This window comes from Garra rufa, chromosome 9 (genome assembly GCF_049309525.1).
Source record: "Garra rufa chromosome 9, GarRuf1.0, whole genome shotgun sequence".
NCBI classification, from domain to species: Eukaryota; Metazoa; Chordata; class Actinopteri; order Cypriniformes; family Cyprinidae; genus Garra; species Garra rufa.
This window is the reverse complement of record NC_133369.1, coordinates 22,396,065-22,411,390: the sequence shown is the minus strand read 5'-3', so window position 1 is coordinate 22,411,390 and position 15,326 is coordinate 22,396,065. Positions and strand designations below refer to the sequence as shown.

The 15,326-nt window shown below is 36.5% G+C and overlaps 1 protein-coding gene across 2 annotated transcripts in view; it reads right to left on the bottom strand.

Annotated features, from left to right (window-relative positions):
* adam15 (ADAM metallopeptidase domain 15) overlaps positions 1–14,930 on the bottom strand; it is a 30,036-nt gene extending 15,106 nt beyond the window's left edge. For both annotated transcript variants that reach the window (XM_073847128.1, XM_073847129.1), the window contains exons 1-12: positions 14,406–14,930; positions 11,436–11,530; positions 4,277–4,353; positions 4,118–4,196; positions 3,941–4,017; positions 3,479–3,683; positions 3,333–3,398; positions 2,386–2,457; positions 1,167–1,336; positions 1,007–1,091; positions 771–919; positions 518–695 (exon numbers count right to left, since the gene is read on the bottom strand). In XM_073847128.1, coding sequence (XP_073703229.1) covers positions 518–695; positions 771–919; positions 1,007–1,091; positions 1,167–1,336; positions 2,386–2,457; positions 3,333–3,398; positions 3,479–3,683; positions 3,941–4,017; positions 4,118–4,196; positions 4,277–4,353; positions 11,436–11,530; positions 14,406–14,565 — 1,413 coding nt within the window. In that variant the 5' untranslated portion in view covers positions 14,566–14,930. The remainder of the gene's footprint in view (positions 1–517; positions 696–770; positions 920–1,006; positions 1,092–1,166; positions 1,337–2,385; positions 2,458–3,332; positions 3,399–3,478; positions 3,684–3,940; positions 4,018–4,117; positions 4,197–4,276; positions 4,354–11,435; positions 11,531–14,405) is intronic.
* Between the last annotated feature and the right edge of the window lie 396 nt (positions 14,931–15,326).

Sequence of the window (15,326 nt, the reverse complement as noted above, 5' to 3'; positions counted from 1 at the left end):
TGACAGAAATCACAGGAATAAGTTACATTTTAAAATATATTCAAATAGAAAAAAAGTTATTTTAAATAGTAAAAATATTCCCCAATTTACTTTTTTTGCTGTACTCTGGATCAAATAAATGCAGGTTTGGTTAGCAGAAGAGACTTCTTTAAATACATTAAAAATCTTACCGTTCAAAACTTGTAGTGTATTTGTTTTACAAACCTATAGTCTGACATGTTCAGACAGAGAGTTTGTCATCAAATTGTTAATAGCCCTGATGATTAGGGCTGGGAATTATTTGTAATCTCACCATTCATGATTGTGAAGCTACTGAACTTTCTTGTAGTGGGTAAAAATTGAAAAAAGTAAGAAAGTAAAATAAGTCACACAGGTTTGGAAAAACATGAAGGTGAGTAAATAATGACAGAATATTCATTTTAGTAGAACTATCCAATAAGGCACTTATCACTTTTACTTGAGAAGTCATTTTTATCAATCAGAATCAGAAACCAACAGGCAGAAGGTGTTTTCTTACATCCAGCAGGCCGCAGTCACACTCCTCTCCTTTCTCCACGTACAGGTTTCCACAGCGTGGACCTCCCAGAAGACTCTCTGGCTGAGGCACGTTAAACAGACACATTCCACCACCGTGTAGTAGACTCAGAGAGAGATCCCGTTCGCTACAGCTGCTGAAGAGCTGACCGGGCATAAACCTGCACACGGGAGCATTTACTGCACACTGCACGATTTATCACCAGCACTATATTATCACAGTCACAAACACTCACCCAGTGGAGGGCTCCATGATGCAGCCCCCAAGCCGAGGCTCGTTCTGGCACTGGCAGCGCCTGTCGGCCGTATCGTGACTCATTCCCAGGTTGTGACCCAACTCGTGTGCCACCGTTGATGCTACACCTAACACGCTCACCAGGTGATCCTACAGTACAGGAAACACAGGTTAACACTAAAACAAAGACTTTTTTTAATGTGTAAAGACAAAGATTAAAAGGAAGATTTCTCTCACCACATTCACTCCCCCTGAGCGATCCTTTGAGCACATGGAGGACTGAGATGCCATACCGACTGTCGTCCCATCAAACGATTCACCCCTAACATATCAAAGATTATTAGTATTTACAATGATTATTTAAATCCAATTAGATGGTGCCTATATCTGGACCTACATGATGAGCTGTGCGTTGTCATGCCGTAGTCGTGGTAGAAGCTCCCTCGTCCTCCAATCCAAGAAGCGGTTTAGAGTTTCAGTGGGATTTTTATCCACTTTAATTTTGTCTTGGTCACTCCAGATCTCCAAACCCAGAAGTGCCACGCGTACATTCAGTGGCCGGTAGAACTGAGACAGAGGGCCAGACAGTGATTTAGAGAGAGGCCAAGACTATAACTAAAAACTATAACTAGTAAAAACTGTTTTCCAATAATATATACTGCTGTTCAAAAGTTTGGGATCAGTAAGATTTATGTTTTTATTTATTATTATTTTTTTTTAAGAATTCTCGTGTTTATCGAGGCTGCATTTACTTGATTAAAAATACAGAAAAAAACAGTAATATTGTGAAATATTATTACTGTTTAAAATAATGGTTTTATGTTTTAATATACTTTAAAATATAGTTTATTCCTGTGATGCAAAGTTGAACTTTCATCAGCAATTACTTTAGTCTTCAGTGTCACATGATCCGTCAGAAATCATTTTAAGATGGTGATTTATTACTTTTATCATCAATGTTGGAAACAGTTGTGCTTCTTAATACTTTTTTACTGGATCCTTTGATAAATAAAAAGTTTAAAAGAACAGCATTTATTCAAAATAAAAATATTTTCTAAAAATATAATACTATAACCACTTTTTATCAATTTAACACATCCTTAGTGAATAAAAGTATAACTTTCTTACAGACATTTTTAAATGGTAGTTTATACTGCTACAAAATATTTCTATTTTAAATAAATGCTGTTCTTTTTATTTTATTTTTATTTATTAAAGAATCCTGAAAAACAAAATCACAGGTTCCAACAAAATATTAAGCAGCACAACTGTTTCCAATATTAATAATAAATCAGCATATTAGAATGATTTCTGAAGGATAGTGTGACACTAAAGACTGCAGTAATGATGCAGAAAATTCAGGTTTGCATCACAGGAATAAATTACATTTTACATATATTTGCATTGAAAACAGTTATTTTACATTGAAATAATATTTCATGATACTACTTCTGGATTTTTAATCAAATAAATGCAGCTTTGATGAGCACAAAAAACAAACAAAAACAAAACATTGAAATCTTACTGATCCCAAACCTTTGAACTGCAGTGTAAATATTATTATAAATATTATGTTATAGATAAATACTACTTACACATTTAGAAATAAAACTTACCCAGTCTACTTGATTTGCCACATCCAACATGCGGTAAATTATAGTTTTATTATTCTTCTGATAATTCAGATACTGTGAGGAAAACACAAAAAGAACAAAAACAGATTCAAATATGAAATCTTAAAGGGATAGTGACGAAGAAGAAAAGAAATGGTTGAATAAATATTCTCATAGCTTCATAACATTACGGTTGAACCACTGATGTCACATGGACTATTTTAACAATATCCTTACTACCTTTCTGGGCCTTAAACGTGTCAGTTGCATTGCTGTCTATGCAGGGTCAGAAAGCTGGTGAGGAATTAATGTCAGAATTTTCATTTTTGGGTGAACTATCCCTTTAATTATTCAGATATCTGACCCTGGACCACAAAACCAGTCATAAGGTTAAATTTGTATTCAAGATTTATACATTTTATTAAATATTTATACACTTGAAAATTAAATAAATAAGCTTTCCATTGATGTATGGTTTGTTAGGATAGGACAATATTTGGCTGAGATACAACTATTTGATATAACTATCTGGAATCTGAGAGTGAAAAACAAAAAATTCTAAATATTGAGAAAATCACCTTTAAAGTTGTTCAAATGAAGTTCTTAGCAATGTGTATTACTAATCAAAAACTAAGTTTAGATATATTTACAGTAGAACATTTACAAAATATCTTCATGGAACATGATCTTTACTTAATATCCTAATGATTCTTTGCATAAAAGAAAAAAAATCGATAATCAATAATTTTGACCCATATAATGTATTTTTGGCTATTGCTACAAATATACCCGTGCTACTTATGACTGGTTTTGTGTTCCAGGGTAACATATTTAGACTGTAAAGCAGCTAAGAGTAGATGTGATACAGTATATGTACCAGTAGAGGGCGTAAGTGTCTCACAGCTGTGTGTGTTTGTGTGAGAGACTGAGATCCCTCTACTCTCTCTTACCTCTTTATGATCCGCTACCAGCACCAGCTCGATATATTTGGTCTCTGAGAGAATGTCTCTCTTACTCTGTCACACAACAGCAAAAAGAATCATGAGAACAATGAAAAAAAACGCACATACCTATAAATATACCACAGCATGCTCACCCTGTGTGTGTGTGGGATGATCTGAATGGGAGGAATAGAGGTGTGTGACACTCCGCAGTCTCTAGACTCGGATGTTTGCGAATGTGTAGGGTAGATAACATGCATCCATCCTTCTTCGATTTCTCCACTCCCTTCTTCTTTTTCATGCTTTTCTTCCTCAGGATGCAGCTCAAAGCTCAGTGTGGCGTTAATGACTATCACTCCCCTGCAGAGAGTAAGAGAAGTGTCATTACTAATGCCATTACTAACACAGACTGAACATCATGTTAACACATGGCAGTCATTGATAATGTGTTAAGAAATACAGACAGCTTTCTCATTTTCCACACTCTCTTTTAATTTCCTTCTGACTAAGTACCAACTACATTATCCACACATTTTTTTTTTTAAGTTTAGCAATGACAATAATTTAGTTCAATCTTGTGAAAAATGGTAAGATGAAAAATGTAAAGCAAATATTACCGTAACCCAAAGCAGGAGCTGAGTGCCACACGGGACTGAGGGAAACCTTGCACTGAACCATGATAGTAACAATGCGTCTGACACAAACAAATTTACATTAAGTTGCATAAATAACGGCAATATTTCAAAAGCCACCGTAAAATAAATATGTAATAGCACACAAAGAACTCAACTCACCACTGGGTTTTCCTTCACTGACACCCCGGTTCCGTTTGGCAGGTAGTAGAACACGTTGGGTGGCTTTGGCAAAAGATCTCTGCAAACAGACAAATGTTCAAAAATAATGATTTACGTAACTTCATTAGATGCTGATTATACGCACAGGAAATGACTTACTGGTTTTTCTCCAGGTCCAAGATATACAAGCTGCTTCCCACTTGTAAACCACACTGCAATCTGTCAGGGTGACCATTCTGGAAAGAATCAGAGAGACAGATTTTATGTTATATAGAGACAATTTGAATAATGAATTTGCTATGTACAAAGATATAACTAGGCCTAATTATGAGCCTTACTGCTCCACCTCAGCACACAAAAAAAAGTGTCTTTATTCAGATCAGTACAGATATTTTCTTCATGCTGAAACATCAGTTTATTTCTTGATTTATAGAAACGCTAAAAAGTGTCAATTAATATTATATTGATAAATACAGTTGAGGTCGAAAGTTTACATAAACCTTGCAGAATCTGTAAAATGATCATTATTTTACAAAAATAAGAGGGATCATACAAAATGCATGTTACTATTTAGCACTGACCTGAATAAGATAAGATCAGATAAAATATGTTTACATACGGTCTACAAGAGAAAATAATACTTGAATTTATAAAAATTACCCTGTTCAAAAGTTTACATACACTTGATTCTTAATTCTGTGTTGTTACCTAAATGGTCCACAGCTGTGTTTTTATTTAGTGAAAGTTATTCATCAGTCCCTTGTTTTTCCTGAACAACTAAACAGCCTGCTGTTCTTCAGAAAGATAAATCCTTCAGGTCCCACAAAATCACAGTAATGATAACTAAGGGACTCATATGCAACTATTACAAAAGGTTCAAATGGTCACTGATGCTTAAGAAGGAAACAATGCATTGACAGCCAGGGGTGAAAACTTTTGAACATGAAGGGTTTTTTTTCAGGGTTGATTTAACTTGTCTTCTGAGAAACATGCAAGTATCTTCTGTAGCTCCTGAAGGACAGTACTAAATGAATAGAATAAAACATAATACATATGCAAAATTAGAAAAATGTACACATCGTCTTCAATAGTTGCGTATAAGTCCCTCAGTTGTCCTCAGTGTGAAAAGATGGATCTCAAAATCATACAATCATTGTTGGAACGGGTTCAAATACACAAAAATGCTGAAAAACCAAAGAATTTGTGGAACCTGAAGGATTTTTCTGAAGAACAGCAGGACAAACAAGGGACTCAAGGACAAATATCACCAGACAAAAAACAGCTGTGGATCATTCAGGTAACAACACAGTATTAAGAATCAAGTGTATTTAAACTTTTGAACAGGGATCATCAAATTCAACTATTTCTTCTGAGGACTATATGTAAACATATTTTATGTGAAATATCTTACTCAGATCAGTACTAAATAAAACATAACATGAATTTTGTATGATCCCTCTTATTTTGATAAAATAAGTAATTTTGCAGATTCTGTAAGGTGTATATACACATTTTCAACCTCAACTGTATTAAAATTTAATCAAAACAAACGTTATGACTTATGAATTATGAGTGAATTATCTTTCCAAGAACCCTGAACTTGATCTGATTTGGGATCACTACATCACCACATGGCCAGAGGAAAAGATGGGTTCTCTGAGAGGATCAAATAACTTCATTTTAGACAGTGAACCAGGCTATAAACGGACTTCCCCTCCTCCAGACTCTTTCTGAGCCTTTCTCTCATCTCACTTCCTATTCTAAGCACCTTTTCCTGCCATTCTATCACATCCCTTTGGCTCGCACACACATTCAGCAGCCTGATGAAAAAGTGAAACCCCATTCAGCTTCCTGTTGAAACCGCTGCTGCTGTTTCCTGCTTTTCTCCAAAGTGCTAATGGGAACAGCTTACTTTATTGACCCCTCCTTCTCTCAGCCAATAAAAGCAGGTCTATCTGACTTCTCCCTGTACCAGCCATTCAGAGCTGGTCTAACTGATCTCTCTCTTTCCCTGCTAGTCAAAGCAAGCTGGACTTTTCTCACAGCAAACGTGTGTGTTTTTTTTTCCATTCTTCAGTTGAAAAGCAATTCTAGGATTTTTCCCCATATGGTGGACTTAAATGGGGATCAACAGGTTGAAGGTCCAAACTGCAGTTTCAATGCGGCTTCAAAGGGCTCTAGGCAATCCCAGACGAGGAATGAGGGTCTTATTTAGTGAAATGATCGGTCATATTCTAAAAAGAAATAAAAATGTATATACTTTTGAACCACAAATGCTTATCTTGCACTAGCTGTGTGTCCACAACTTTATGCATTACGTAATCACGTTGCAAAGATCACGGATACCGTAGGCAGTTTGGACTTTCAACCTACTGATCCCCACTATATGGAGAAAAATTGTGGAATGCTTTCCTCAAAAACCTTAATTTCTTTTTAACTGAAGAAAGAAAAGTCAACATTTCTTACATAACCTGAATGTGCAAAAAAACAGGAATCTGAATTAGGAAAGTAAATAAGGTCAATTTTGATTTTATGTCTCAAGTGCAAGAAGGTTGTTTTGAAATCCTGAATGGATGTCAGGCCTCTTACAGCTCTCTCCGATCTCACTGTCTCTTTTGGAAGCTTTAGTTCCTCTTAAAGACACTACGGAGTTGCTGAAAAGGTTCAGTAAGAGGTCATGAGACTAACATCACAAGAGCATCACTCTCTAAGCCACATCTGCAGGCATTTACCAAGCTGCACAACACACCCATACAAACACTTTCCTCCGAGATCAAACCTCTGAGCTGTTCACAAAAATTGAAGCCCACATTCAACCATCAGATACTGTTCCAGCATTGTTCAGGTTTCCTACAAAACCACAGGAATCTATTTGTAGGCTATACATTTATTGCTATCAGATGGTTCTGGTGAGCGCCTTTCCTATGAACTCCTGGGAACAGACTGCAGTTCACTGGGAATGGGTGGATCGCTCGTCTCTGAACAACTAAGGCCAAGGCAAACTAGTGACTGAGGCAAAGATGAAAAAGAGGGTTTGTACATGTGTACTTTTCAGATCAGGGTTTCTGCAGATATGAACAAGTGAAATTTAAGACTTTTTAAGACCTTTTTAATACCACCTTATATGAAATTTAAGACCTAAACCTGTAATGGATATACACATTATATCATATGTAATATTTAATGTGTTTAATGTAATAAGTAAACAATTTCATGGCTGTCATAATTCAGTTTCAGTTTCAGTTTTAATCAGGCTGTTTGTTCGGTCCGGCAAGTAAAAAAAAAAAAAAAAACATTTTAAAAGTATCTCGAAAGCTGGGGGTCAACTAGCTCGACCTATATTTATTATTATTATTAAGAACATTATATACATAAAAAAGGTAGTTTGACCTGTATTCTACTACTGCAATTCTGTCTGAAGATGCAGTAACTTCTGCAGGGGGAGAAAAAAATCTTCAGTTGTTAGCAACTGGCCTTAGCCAAGCCCTATATTCAGTTTATTCAAGCCAAGTATCGCTAAACTTGCACTTACCCATAGCTAAAAAGTTAAATCCATTTTACTTCTGTGGTACAATCCGAGAGAGACTCGCGCCAATATCAGAAAGCTGATTGGCTATTACATGTTGGTCTCATTTGTAGTTTAAATACAGCAAATTATATTTGGAATAGTGAAACAGAGAACTACAACACCACGGAAACAACCAAGTAACAACAACAAAAAGAGAATTTAAATGAGCATTAGCGGTAGCGTTACATGGACATTGGAAAAATAAGACCTGTGTAAAATTATTTAAGACCTAGAACAGCGAATTTAAGACTTTTTAAGGCCTAAAATTTAGATTTTTAAATTTTAGACTTTTTAAGACTTTTTAAGACCCTGCGGAAACCCTGCAGATAGACATCCTGAGCATATGTATTACCCAGTGTGCCAGCAACAAAACCAGAAGGTTTTCATTCATTTTGGTCTTGTTTTATCTTTAACATTATCAAGCAAGCATTTGAGAGAAAGAAAATCCAAACTTCTACAAAATGCCTGTCACTTTCATCCTCAGATGAGTGTCCCAGAGTGCATTCCTTCATACCTGACTGATTTTTCTCTATCATTTCTCATCTAAATATACTAATGAATTGAAACAGACTTGAAAAAGCCCGTTTATGAACTATTTTTTGATACTGTTATGGTACTGCTGCAGTACCAAATGGGTGCTAACTGTATTAAATATGCTTTTTGTGTTCTTTTGAAGAAACAAAGCCATGCGTTTGGAATGACATGAGGGTATTTTTTTCTGGTAAACTATCTCTTTAATCACTCCATCCCGGAATATTCATTACTCCTTCTCTTTTTCTTCATTTTCTATTAGTCTCTGTCTTGGCCAGTCTGTTCTCCTCTTTCTCCCTCTATTCTGTTATTGACTTCTGCTCCGCCCTCTCTCTATTTCTCCCCCTCTTTATAAGCCTCTCTTTTTCAGTCTGAGGTAATGTCCCTGAGCACATGCTGTATGCAGTGCGATGACCTCAGCAGCTGATGAATGCTGGGTGGGGTACTTTTACTGAGGCTAGCTGAGGGTGACGAAGAAAAAGAGAGTAAGAGAAGGGAAGAATGGGTGAACGGTGAGAACTTGTGGTTTGTCTGTGCCTTAGCCTTGGCCCATATGAGACCCTTTCATATGGGTTTTATTTTGATTCTTTTATTATTAATAATTTCTGGAATTATTTTATTAATGTGATAACATTTTGTGATTTAACAGATTAATCCTTTTTTTTAAATACTATTGACAAATGTTATGTGTATTTTTAACTACAAATTGTCATATGAACAACCACAATATGAGCTCTTGGTTCATGCAGTCGGATGTGGAGAAATGAAATACGTGTAGTTGAGTAAATGAGTGATTCATAAGTGTTGGTGATTCACTAAATAGAACTAGCTCATAAGAGCTAGAGAGACTACACTGGTCATGCTATATATTTTTTATTCTCTAAAAAAAAGAACCGACTCAGAAATCACACTTCATTCGTCACACAAGCACAGAATTTTACGTGATTTTGGGCTTCTCTTTTTGCTAAGTTGCGTTAAAAAAAATCACTATGTTGCAGGCTCATTTATCGATAATAAACAATTGATTAATATTGATGATAATAATAATAATATAAAAATATTGGGCTAGTTTTGGGCTTGTTTTTGAAGCCGTGTTGCTTATTTAGCTTGCAAGATTTGGCAACACTACAAACAAGAATATTTTGATATTCTTAAAGAAAGGGCTCTTTAAAGTCGTTAAAAACGTTAAATACGCTAAATACGTTAAATACGCTTGAATGTGTCAAAATCCCCATCTTTGCAAGTATCCTTGTAAACACAGTAATTTAGGTCTTAAGTGAACGCAAACAGCTGAGAAGGAAAACATGTTTGTAACAGTATATTGGATCTGGGCGGCTCTTAAAGTGACAGCAGTCTAATATTCTAATATTTACCTAATGGAGCCTTATGGAATCATTTTGTATCTGTAATTTTCTAATTGTATCTGGTTGTTATCCCTAGTAGCCACCATATTTAATTATGGTAAAAGTAAATAAAACAGTGTGGACTACACAGGTTAAACTCTATTGCGGTGCCATAAGACATTTCTTATGAAATGACAAGTTACCTGTATGTGCTTCATTAATTTGTTTGGCCAATCACTTTGAGGTAGTGTCTGTCAATCAGTTTGCATATTAAAAGGCTGCCCACATAGTTCACCCAAAAATGAAAACTCTGTAATCATTACCTAACCTTCATGTTGTTTCAAACCTGTATTACATTCTTCCTTCTTTTGTTTCCCTTTGACTTCCACTGTATTGGGGAAAAAAGCCATATCTTAAAATAAAGTTTTAGAATGACACGAGGGTGAGTAAATGACATTAATTTTTCCCTTTAAGCAGTATAAGCAATTTTCAGTTTTTAAATGAGATGAACACTATTTCTAATTGCCATAATAATATAATTTGAGTTCCAGTTAGTGGGTGGTGGATGGCTGGAGGACAACTGTTTATAATCAACACTCTGTATTCATTGGTACAGACACACACACATAAAAGCGCGCACACACACCCAAGCCGTCACCCGCCTTTCCTTTCCATGGCAAAACAGGCTAAAAACAGACCAGACCGTTGCCTTAGTTTTTGTGATTCAACCAGGCACAGAGGGGCTGCTTTTCTGTGTATGACAAAATAAATGAATCAGCGTGTAACCCAGGGAGCATTTTGTATATCACACTGTTGGGAGAAGTGACAGAGAGAATCAAATTAATTATGAGACAGTAAATGAGTAATTAAAGGTCAAGTGAGGGAGATGGGTTTAGTGTCCATATCTGTCCTGTCCTGGAGGGAGAATGTAGATGTGTTGACACATTCAGCTGGAAACTTCCTGACATAAAGTGTGATCTGAGAGGAGAGGAACTAGAGGCAACATTAAGGGGACGGACACTTCCTGTGCAGCTGAGAGCAACTCTGAAGTCATGTCCTGCTAAATTCCCCCATTCCACACACACACACACTTTTACTACTAGTTCCAGTAACAAGGAATGTTATCCACAATGGCATGAAATGTTAGTAAATTTATCATGCTATTTTACTGAGATTTCTTACAGTTGAAGTCAAAAGTTTACAAAATTCAGGTAATTTTTTTTATTTAGTACTGACCTGAATAAGATGCTCATAAAATATATGTTTACATATAGTTCACAAGAGAAAATAATAGTTGAATTTATATACAAATGAACCTGTTAAAAAGTTTACATACACAGTTGTTGTTTTTTTTGTTTAGTGATAATTGTTCATTCATGAGTCACTTGTTTGTCCTGAACAGTTAAACTGCCCACTGTTCTTCAGAAAAATCCTTTAAGACATGCAAATTCTTTGGTTTTTCAACATTTTCGTGTATTTGAACCCTTTCCAGCAATGACTGTATGATTTTGAGATCCATCTTTTGACACTGAGGATAACTGAGGGACTCATATGCAACTATAACAGAAGGTTCAAATGCTCACTGATGCTCCAGAAGGAAACATGATGCATTAAGAGCCAGGGAGTGAAAACTTTTGAAACAGAATGTGTAAATTCTTCTTATTTTGCCTAAATAGCGTATTTTTTTCATTCAGTACTGCCCTTCAGATGCTACAAAAGATACTTAGATGTTTCCCAGAAGACAAAATAAGTTACATTTACCCTAATCTTCAATCTTATTTTGGTAAAATGATTAACACTTTGCAGATTCTGATAGGTGTATGTAAACTTTCATTTTCAACTGTATTTCTGTTATTTAGACAATGCAAAAACTCACCTGTAAAACATCACTCAGGCTTCTCCTAAGTCCATCAACAACAGCAAATGGCTTTGTCTTTGCCAGAGGCTTCAGTTCTCTTCTATAACTTGTGACTGTAGGAGATAGAGAAAACGTTAGTTCTTAAACTTCCTACTGACTTGAACTGAACTGTCACCCACAAAAAGTGCATATTCCCCTGGTTAACTTCAAATGCTTTTAACAAGAAATTAATCTCTAACAAATATCTGTCTAGAGCAGTCAACAGTTTGTACACACAACACAACCATTCTTCACTACTTATGCAAAACAACTCATGCTTGGAAAAACTTACAGTAGTTTTGTAGTAGTAAATATATATGCCAAGTTCTGTCATGAAACTCTAGATGGCACAGATCGATGGGTCGTTAACGCAAACTGATGATGTTCACAGCGTTAAACTACTTGGCACAAGCTGTTTGGTAAATGCTGCATATGCAGCCAATGAACTTACTGCTTTACATTTAAATGGCTGGTTGGCATTCACTAGAGCACTTTGCAGCACGCTTTCAGAGTTCCTCTGAAACCCTCCACCTCCCCAGCTCCACCTGTATAGATCTGCATTTCCATCAAAACCAAATACATTAACTTTGTCATATACAGGTCCTTCTAAAAAAATTAGCATATTGTGATTTGCAGATGATCCAGAAAATTTGCTTTCATCCGAAAAAAGTACTTTGGACCACTGCTTCTGCCGCTGTTTCTGGTTCAAAAGTGGCTTGACCTGGGGCACCTGTAGCCCATTTCCTGCACACGCCTGTACACTGTGGCTCTGGATGTTTCTACTCCAGACTCAGTCCACTGCTTCCGCAGGTCCCCCAAGGTCTGGAATCGGTCCTTCTCCACAATCTTCCTCAGGGTCCGGTCACCTCTTCTCGTTGTGCAGCGTTTTCTGCCACACTTTTTCCTTCCCACAGACTTCCCACTGAGGTGCCTTGATACAGCACTCTGGGAACAGCCTATTCGTTCAGAAATTTCTTTCTGTGTCTTACTCTCTTGCTTGAGGGTGTCAATGATGGCCTTCTGGACAGCAGTCAGGTCGGCAGTCTTACCCATGATTGCAGTTTTAAGTAATGAACCAGGCTGGGAGTTTTTAAAAGCCTCAGGAATCTTTTGCAGGTGTTTAGAGTTAATTAGTTGATTCAGATGATTAGGTTAATAGCTCGTTTAGAGAACCTTTTCATGATATGCTAATTTTTTGAGATAGGAATTTTGGGTTTTCATGAGCTGTATGCCAAAATCATCAATATTAAAACAATAAAAGGCTTGAACTACTTCAGTTGTGTGTACTGAATCTAAAATATATGAAAGTCTAATGTTTATCAGTACATTACAGAAAATAATGAACTTTATCACAATATGCTTATTTTTTGAGAAGGACCTGTATATTACCATGCTTAAATATTCAGTCATGATAGAATGGCAGCGCAACATAACACCTTGTCATGTCGTAACATGTAAACATAAGTCATATTTTTTAAACAGTTATATATATAGAATTATTAGCTTATGTTACGATTTCAAAAGCCTGATTCCCCTACAAAACCTCTGCGGTAATTATTTCATACTGTTTACTGAAAATGGGTCAGAATGAATAGAGGTTAATCTGTTCAACTGAGAAAAGTCTGTTTTTTGCAAATGCAACCCAAATACTTACTAATCACTGGTTATTCATTTGGCTAATATTACCAATTTTCTCTCTGCATTGCAAATAATGTAAAACTAGCACAGACAGATTACATCTTTCACTATTATTTATTGGGATTTATTATGAACCTTTCAATTACAAAGTATCAAAGTTGTGTTGATGAAATGTTGTGTTTTTAATGCATGCTCATCTCAGAGTGTTGTTACAATTTTGCGCACTCATACACCAAACAGGAACACACTGTGAGTAATAACCACTATAAAGGCTTGCTGTGTTGTCAGGGCAGCTGTTGTTTTGTCTGTGACTGACAGCTGTGCTGGAGCATGCATGTTCAGCATTGGTTTGCAGGGCCTCTAAACTGGATCAGAAGCACCAAATACAATCTGGTTGGTCTGGCTCAAACAAACAGCTAGAACTACCAGCCAAAAATGACAAAACTTGCAGAGATGACAGGATTCTCAACAAACTGTTTAATTTACTTGGAAACAAGTTGGAACTGGAAATCCTGAAGGGAGTGAGCAAATATTTGGGATGTGATGGCTTTTTTAGAATAAGCTTCCTTTCCAGCAGCCCAGATCGAAGCGCAATTATGTTCAAGAATGAACAGTCCTACATTATACTCTTTGAGCAGTTTACAAATATTGAGCCTGTGATGAGGTGGGTAAACAACACAGTCTGCTAGACTCTTGAAAATAAGGTTAAAAAATTGGTTTTTCCAGTGATGCCATTGAAGAACCATTTTTGCTTCCCCCCAAAAAACGTTCAGTTAACAGTTCCTAAAAGAACCATTTTTAAAAGTCTTTTTGACTGCCTTTTTGAAAACTTTTCTGCATTTGAAAGATTCCATGGATGTTCAAGGTTCTTCATAGAACCACGGATGCCAATAACAACCTTTATTTTAAGAGTGTAAGCAGACTATTAAAGAACTGAGTCTGTTGACTTAGCTAGACTAACTAAAATAGCTGAGCTGTCTGCTGTGTTTCTCTAAGGAAGACAGCAGACTATGGGTTAAACAACAGTTTTAAGAAAATGATTAAAAGAACCATAAAAATAACAATTTTTTCTTAGTGTGCAGAACATTTACACCTATAAAGAACCTGCAATGAAAAGGTTCCATAGATGTTAAAGGTTCTTCAAAAAATCATAGAAGCCAAACATGCTTTTCTTATGGTTTGACAAAACAAACAAAAACGAAGCATCATTTGATCTGCACAATAAGCTTTAGAACTAAATGTATAATTACTCCTAACTGCCTTGATGCAACAACTATTCAAATGCAATATTCAAAGCAGAGCATCTCATACCATTCTGAAAGGAGTGAGTTATCCGTGTGAAGCTGCTGTCATCCCTGTTTAGGGTCAGAGTGAGGGACCCCCTGAACATCATGAGCGGGGTGCCTTCAAACAGAAGAACAGTGACGAGAGTTCGCCAAAAACACCTGAACAACTGATGATGGTGCTTCATGGTCCAGTGGCGAACAGATTTGTCTCTTCTTTGAATTCAAGTGGAGTAGCGGATCAGTAAAAACAGTCACGCTAATCGCGTTAACACGGCCCGCAGACAGACGATCTGTCACACGTGAACGCGCACCTGGCCATTCACCTGCTGCTGGACGCCAAACTGCAGTCCGTTCTGAAAGCGTGTTCTCGGCCCAGTGTGGGTTCTGTCAGGAGCAACCGACATCCTGCTGAAAACATCAGTTCTTCTGTCTCACTAATAATAATGGCTACTCTAGTTCGCTCGTTTTGTTTTGAGATACAAAGGACTCGCTTGTAATGATAACCTTGTGGAATAAGCTTTCTCTATGAGGCGGATCGCATAGTGCGCAATCCGTCCGCTCGCCAGTGTTAAACTGAGGCAGTATAATCGCATTTCTCAGTTTGTCCAACCAGATAGGATTTCCTCCTTCTCGTTAACTCTTTGCTGCCCGGTCGGGTTCAAATCCCTGCCAGTGATTATACGCATTGGTTCTTCAACAGCTGGAATAGTAAAAAAAAAAAAAAAAGACCATGGGCGTAGCCTAACTAGACTAGAACGATTAAAACTGGGGTGGGGAGGCACTAAAGGACGTCAAAACAGGATTTATAAAGTCTAAAAATATGTAAGAATATGCATTCATTATATACAAGTTGAATTGCAAGTTAAACAGAAATCATGAAGTAACCATATCAACAGACGCATTTCCCGATTATTATTACGAACAATATTAAAACTTGTCAAAAAGT